Source organism: Simochromis diagramma, unplaced genomic scaffold (assembly GCF_900408965.1).
Source record: "Simochromis diagramma unplaced genomic scaffold, fSimDia1.1 OVJJ01000304.1, whole genome shotgun sequence".
Lineage (NCBI taxonomy): Eukaryota > Metazoa > Chordata > Actinopteri > Cichliformes > Cichlidae > Simochromis > Simochromis diagramma.
Window position 1 is genome coordinate 16,355,737 of NW_024387030.1, and position 7,552 is coordinate 16,363,288.

The 7,552-nt window shown below is 39.8% G+C and overlaps 1 protein-coding gene across 1 annotated transcript in view; it reads left to right on the forward strand.

The window, feature by feature from the left end:
- The first annotated feature begins 937 nt into the window (after positions 1-937).
- LOC120739794 (cytosolic 5'-nucleotidase 1A-like) overlaps positions 938-7,552 on the forward strand; it is a 6,913-nt gene continuing 298 nt past the window's right edge. The window contains exons 1-6 of the mRNA XM_040041685.1: positions 938-1,075; positions 2,240-2,407; positions 2,632-2,761; positions 5,509-5,631; positions 6,341-6,525; positions 7,458-7,518. Of these exons, the coding sequence (XP_039897619.1) occupies positions 938-1,075; positions 2,240-2,407; positions 2,632-2,761; positions 5,509-5,631; positions 6,341-6,525; positions 7,458-7,518 (805 nt within the window). The remainder of the gene's footprint in view (positions 1,076-2,239; positions 2,408-2,631; positions 2,762-5,508; positions 5,632-6,340; positions 6,526-7,457; positions 7,519-7,552) is intronic.

Consider the following 7,552-nt stretch of genomic DNA (forward strand, 5'->3'; position numbering starts at 1 on the left):
TGACTCTGTGGCCGTTGCTTGGAAACTGCGACCATGGCTTTGTAATTCAATCCAAGGAAACATCCTCAAGGGATTAAATGGGAAGGAGGCAAGGAGGCATTATTTGTAAAAGCATGGGGGAGAGTAAATGACCCAGGATGGACTCGATTTCTCACACTGCTGAACAGGAGCAGGAAATGTTAGTGGTGAGTGGAAAGCACATGGGATGCAATGTGCATAATTACTCTTGCAGTTAAATCTAATATAATAATAAAATGCACTAATAATAATAACAACAATAATTATTATTATAATCACAGCCCTAATCATAGCTGTAATGTTGTGCTCTGTGTTATATCAGATGCTACATCTCTAGGCAAGGAGGGCTATATTTCAAGCATCGTGACACATCCCTCCTCTGACACACCAGCATGCTCTGTCCAATAGGCAGCAACAAGCAGTTGCCACACACTTTCTCACGTGCTGTAGTACTGCTCCAGGAAGTTAGACACTGAAAGGGTTAACAAAGAGGAGGAGGATGCAAAATGGTTTGAAGTCAGTAATGTGTGTGAGAGAGAGGAAAGAGAAGCAAGGAAGAGCTGAGGAAGGAATGTCCTAACACGCGTGATGCTAGAGACAAAAAGGGAAGTGCTTGCAGCTCGAATTCAGCCCTTTTCCTGAATCTCTCTCCATCCTCGTCCTGCAACCTCTCGCTGCTGCTCCGGCCTTATTAGAGCTATATTATAGCTATGTGGCTCTGCAGCTGCAGCAATCAGGCTGATCTCATCTCTTGAGTGCAGCAGGACTGAATTCAAATTCTAAATGTGTGAGAGTGAGTGAGGACTTTGTTGGGAACTCCTGCCAGAGAGAGAGACGGGGACTAATAAAGTGAGCCATCGAGGGGAAACGCTAGGGCTCAGTGTGGTCCTGGAGGAGAGTGGTGAACCACAGAGGTAAGATGAGTCTAAACAACGGCCAAAGTCTGAATGTCGGCGGACAAGATTTCACCAAGAATGGAGACAACAGCAGCCGAGCCCCTTGGGAAGATGCGAGGACAGTTTTGAGGCCCTCGACCCCCACCAGGAAACCTAAATCAGTGAGTATCTATACAGCCTTTTGTTTACAGTATCCATCTACACTTACAGAACAGGTACTATTAATTATACAACGCAAAAGGAGATTCTCCTTGCACATAATTCAAGTTAAAATTAAAGCGTGACAATTGTACTCTTATTTATCAGCCAAGGCAGATTCATGTTCACTATTCTTGCCTGTAGTGTCAAAGAGTTATGTCATCTTATGGATGACAAATGACAGAGTGCAGACACACAGAGCCACTCAACATTCTCAAAACCAGGGGGAGGGTTGAAACAGGTCTGCAATGCATCATTTATAGCTTTGGGTTAACTGAAAATAAAAGCACATAACAATGTAGTTCAGTGAAACAGGATAGTATAGGAGGCATGGCGCGGCTGTATTGTGTTGCCTGGAGACTGAGCGAGGTACAGATGGGTCTTGTTTCGGGTCAGTAAAGTGACCTCATTTGGACTTTTTTTCTGGAGGGGAAGAATCGAAATTTCACCCTGCCAGGTCCAAGTCATCATCGGTGATGACCTCAGCCTTAGCGCTAACCCTAATCTTTGCAATCATAATATACAGTTCTGGTTTTTTTGCTTTCTTCCAAAACATAGATGAAGATTCAGAACTTACAGGGTTCAAAACTGAAACACCTAAAACTTAAAGCACATTAAGAACACAAAGAATTGTCTAACCTGGGAATCTGACAGAAATATGTCCTGATTCGATTAATACTTTTTAAGTAGTCTGAATATTTTTCATCCTGTGGATTTCTTCGTGCTGTCAATTAAATAAAAGGGTGTGACAGCATATTTCTAAGTTTAGTGGACTCATAAACACCAAAGTATTTACACAAAAGGAAACCTTTCAGATTATGCAAGCAATTTAAACGCCTCAGTCTTTAAAGAGTTAACAGGTGTCAGCCCTTCTGGTGTTTGGACCTGCACTATCAGGCTCTGAGGAAAGTATGTTATATCATGCTGTCACTTCTATTCTGTCACATCAGCTCATTCAGTTTATCTACTGTTGCATGCCAGGCAAGGTCAATAACATAAAGGTTTCATCAGGATCTTGTGCATGTTCTTATAAAATTATAAGGTCCCTTGTGCCTACGTTCAAGAAAAAAAATACAGCTCTCTACCCAACTGGGTAACAATCTCAGCTCCTCTCATTCACGCTCCAGCCAAAGCCTGAAAATGCCATCACCATCGCCGTGTCATCTCGAGTCCTCTTCAACATGGAGAAGGAGCAGCAGATCTATGAACAGCAAGGCATGGAAGAGTACATCAAGTACCAAGTGGAGCACGAAACGGAGCCGTTCAGCCCCGGACCTGCTTTCTCCTTTGTCAAGGTCAGAGACTGGGAAGGCAAAGAGCTGGAGAAACAAGCACACACACACATGCACACTAACACAGAGAGAGATTCACTGTTGTCAGTGTTAGGTCGTGTCTCCGGAGGCGGTGGATGAATACAAACCACAAACCCACTCAAACACATTCACACGTTTCCATCCCACTGCGGGGATACAGAATTACCCTGTTTGTATAACTGAAACCTATCTGCTCGTGTTCCCAGGCTCTGGAGGCTGTGAACGCTAAACTGAGGGAGCTTTACCCCGAGAGCGAGGAGCTCTTTGATGTTGTGCTCATGACCAACAACCATGCAAATGTGGGCCTAAGACTCATCAATACCATTAATCACCACCGTGAGTTCCAGGGGCATCTGGGTGACATGTCCTTTTATCTGTTCTCTTCAGCAGTTGTCTTTTTAATTAGACCTTTAAAGGCGCAACATGTAGAATTTATAAGTGGTTATGGCATTTTTTAAATTATTTGGTTACATAACCTTTCATTATACATAAAAAGTATTGGTCCACACCTTTTAATCTTTTAATTCAAGTGTTTTCAGTCCCATTGCCACAGGTGTTGTAAAATCAAGCACATAGCCACGCAGCCTGCCTTTACATTTGTGAAAGAATGGGTTGTTTTAAAGCTCAGTGAACTCGTGCGTGGTGCTGTAAGAGGATGCCACCATTGCAAGAAATCAGTTGATGAAATTTCTTAACTTTTAGATATTCCACCATCAACTGGAAATGGTATTATTACAAACCAGATGTTTTCAGGAACTGAGACACAAAGTAGCAGACCATGAAAAGCTACACAAGTGGATTCGCTGAGTGTTGAGGGGTATAACTGTGTAAAAGTCACCAGTTCTCTGCTGATTCTGCCAGAATTAAAACCTCCTCTGTCATTATCAGCTTCATGCCATAAGCAGCTCCTGTACATGTATTCTAGTAGTCTTGTCCATATGTTGTACCTACAGAAAAAGACAAAAAAAATAATAAAAATAAAATAAGAATATTGGAATAAATAGATAAAATTCATTAGAAAGTATTGCATGACGTTGTTTCCCCTAAAAAAAAAAAAATCTAAAAAAAGTCAAAATGCGTGTCAATTTATTAATTTTTAATCAAATGTTTCATATTTTCAAGGTAAATGAGCAATTTAAAAACTCACTGTAATATCTTAAGAAAGTGGTGTAAATAAAGTAGAAATATGATTGTTGATAATTTCTACAGAGCAGTCATGAAAAAGCAAGCACAAACAGTTGATCAGCATTTTGGGAAAGATTAAGGTTTGCTTTTATGTAGATACAACATTTAATATACATCTGAAGCTCACAGGATTCAAACAATAGATAATACAGAAGGGCTGGACAGAGCCACCATAATATTACCTATTGGCATGTGTTTTGCAACCCTTACTAAAGTGTTACCTGTATCTAGAAGCTTGACCATATTTGGATGTGGGTAGAATGCTAATGAGCTTGTTAACTTAGCATTCTTAGCTTAGACAACATGTACTGTTTGAGGGCCATGCACAGATACAGACTAATAAAATAACCGCTACAAACAATCAACATAGCGACCATCATATCACTTCCTGGTTTGTGATGCATCATTATAAAGCCTCAACTGGATCAATGCAGGGCGCAGATCTGACTGTGAAACTGCACACTTGCTGGCTAAAGAGTTGTGACTGACATTTCATTAGCTAATGATTTTGAGCATACCCTGGATAATCCTTCTTTCTGAAACACAGATTTAGCAAAAAAACAACAAAAACAACTGACTTTTTGTTTTATTCCATATGATTGTAACAAGTAACTGGAGCCACTGAGCCCTTAACAAATACACCCTTAAAATACATTTGAGAATTTTATGCCTAGCTCTTTATAAAAACTGAACTTTGAACTTTGGTATTGACTCATATTCTTCTCCAGCTGCTCTCCACAGCTGGCCGCCTCTGTTCCCACACTGTGGGTTATTTTATGACCCAAGTCCTTCCCAGGTCACACAGGCACACAAGTGTGCTCACAGACTCTCCTCAAGGCATTGCAGTATCCTCTGTTGACTAAATAAAAGGAAAAAGGACGGATAGAAAGAGAAGAGGAAAAGAACTGACTGTAATCTAAGAATCTCTTGTAATGTGAGGCTTCACTATTTAACCGAAGCCCCTTTTGTTTATTTCTTGGTTGAAGCGTGTCAATAGACTTCCACTCGGCTCAGTTTAAGGAGTCACTCGAGCCACACTGGATGAATAGAGACTGACAGTGGTTATAGTGGGATGTTTCTCATGATCCCAGTCCCATAGTATGACCCCAATAATAAGTGGTGAGAGTTTGGGTCCTGGCTCTTTAGCACCAGATTACCATACTCACTTAAGAAAATCACAAAATCATGGCACTTTCCTTCTTTTCCCGGCTCTGCCTCCTCTGGATATTTTCTGCAACTAAATGTTAAGTAAAAGTGACCATTTTAATCATGTCCAGCTCCATTATTAAATTATTGGTTTTCATTAAAGTAGCATTGTTTCGTATAATTAATGGAAACCCCTCACTTCTGCCCGCTTTAACAAATAGTCCAGGTTCCTGTGAAGTTGAATTCATAGCATTGTATTGGTGTCTGTTTGCATAGGTATTTGGTTATGCAGAGTTAGGGATTAAATATGCAACCTACGCTGCATCCATGCAATCCTTCAGAAGCTGACAACTAGTAAACCCACAAGGGTTACACTGTGCATCGATAGATTGTTGACTGATTAAAAGTTCAGTTGAACAGCTCGGTGGAGTTCACCATGATGGGAAAGAAGCAAGAAAAAATTACGAATAATAAAAAAGTAGCATAATAATCATAAACACTGACTACAGTGGGTAGTTTGATTGTTTTGCTAGTGTCCTGCAAAATGTCTTTTTGAAACACAATTATCTCCCCCTGGTGGCTTTTAAAAATAATGCAACTTTAAGGGACACACACCTCTGGATATATTCCAGAGGAAGTACACACATATGTATGTGTGTGTGTGTGTGTGTGTGTGTGTGTGTGTGTGAATATATCATCTATGATCAGTGTTATTGACTGCCTCCTTAGCTTTTGATTTCTCCTTTCTGCAGAGCTGTTTATTGAGCGCTTCTGTATGACTGGAGGAAACAGTCCCATAGGATACTTGAAGGCCTATCACACTAATCTTTACCTGTCTGCTGACCCTGTCAAGGTTCGTGAAGCTCTGGCAGAAGGTGAGTACACAACCTGCTTCTATTACTGACTCCTAAACAAAGTCCCTTAAAAAATGAAAAAAAGTAAGTGCCAGTCTCTGTGGTGTGATAACACAGGTCTGCAAAAAAAGAAAAAAAGATTCAGCTGCATGGGATATTTTTGGTAAATTTTATGTTTTTTAGAGTTTTGAATCCATTTCCCTTCATCACATACAGTTTTGTTTTTTTTTTTGTTTTTTTTGCAAAAACACAATTAACTATGCATAATTTTTCTGAAATTCCTTATTTTTCCCTATGAACAAAATAAACCTGTTGGGACACCAGTGTGCATGCATGAACCATGTATGCAGCCTGTTACAGTTAATATTCTCATGTCTGTAATATTCCTTGTCAATATTCTTGATATTTATAATTGTCTCACTCTCAGAACGGTTAAATTAATATAAGAAATCATTATTGGATATGGTTTTTTTTACTCAAGTATAGGATACCAGATTTCAGTTGAAAAGGGGAAATTTTCACTTAAATACACTAAAAACATGAGTTTTGCAAGAAAAACCTGACAAGATGGAATTTAAATAATATTTTTCCTGGTTTCAATTGGTAAAAATCCATAAGAAACAGTAAAAAAAAAAAATCCTATGTAGTTTTTTGGTTGCAGACCTGTATAATCAGTGTCCATGAATACAGCTAATTTTCAAAGATAACCTCTGTCAAATATGTGACCCAGGTATAGCAGCAGCCATCATGTTTACTCCGGAGAAGATGAAGGAAGTGTCGGACACTCAGCTCCGTGTTGCCTTTGATGGAGATGCCGTCCTCTTCTCAGATGAGTCTGAGCGGATTTGCAAGGCCCATGGACTGGACAAGTTCTTTGAGCACGAGAAGGCGCATGAAAACAAGCCTCTAGACCATGTACAGTATACACAGCGAGACATTTTTCCATTGGAGAATGATAGGAAGGGACACCAAAAGTCAAATAACACTCTTATTTCTTATAGAATTACACCTACCTACAACAACCACCCAAATTCCCAAAAAGTTGGAAAGCTGTGTAAAATGTAAATGAAAATCAAAATCTCCACATTGTTTCACCACTGAAAACATGCAATTTTTAAAGTGAGACATTTTACTTTTATGGAAAACAGCTAATTTTGAGTTAGATGGCAGTAACTTGTCTAAAAAAAGTTGTGAAGATGGCAAGAAAAGTCTAGAAAAGTGCGCAATGGACAAGGCTGAAAATCATTACTGGATATGAATGATCCTTAGGCAAGTGGCACTGCGTTAAAAACAGACATGATTCTGTCATGAAAATCATTGCATGGGGTCAGGAATGCTTCCAGAAATCGCTGTCTGTGAACACAGCTCACCGTGTCATCCACAGAAAGCACACAAAGACGAAGCCATATGTGAACAGTGATCTCTAAACACCACTGTTCTGTGTACCGTGCATCATGAAATGAAAAACATGACAAGAATCTCACATTCAACAAGAATTGGACATCATTCCTCTTCCAAAAGCCCAGCGGCTGTTCTCCTCAGTTCTCAGATGTTTACAGATCGTTATTGAAAGAAGAAAGGATTTTGCGCAGTTGGGCCTGTCCCAGCTTGGATTTTTGTTTCTCAGTTTAAACATCTAATACAAAATATGGTTTTCAGAGATTTGCAAATCGTTGGATGTTCCTTCTTTTTGCTTACATTTTACACAGTGTAAAATTAAATCCGCTTGTAAAATCTACACATTGAGCTCAGTTGGCCTGAATTCAGTTGTAGTGTGTCTAACATGTAGTGAATCACGTATACGTGCAGAAAGATTAACATTCATGAATCTGTCCTTCTTTCTGCAGGGGCCACTGAAGGGCTTCCTGGAGGTTTTAGGAAAGCTCCAGAAAAAGTTTTACGGCAAAGGTCAGCGGATGGACTGCCCCATCCGGACCTACCT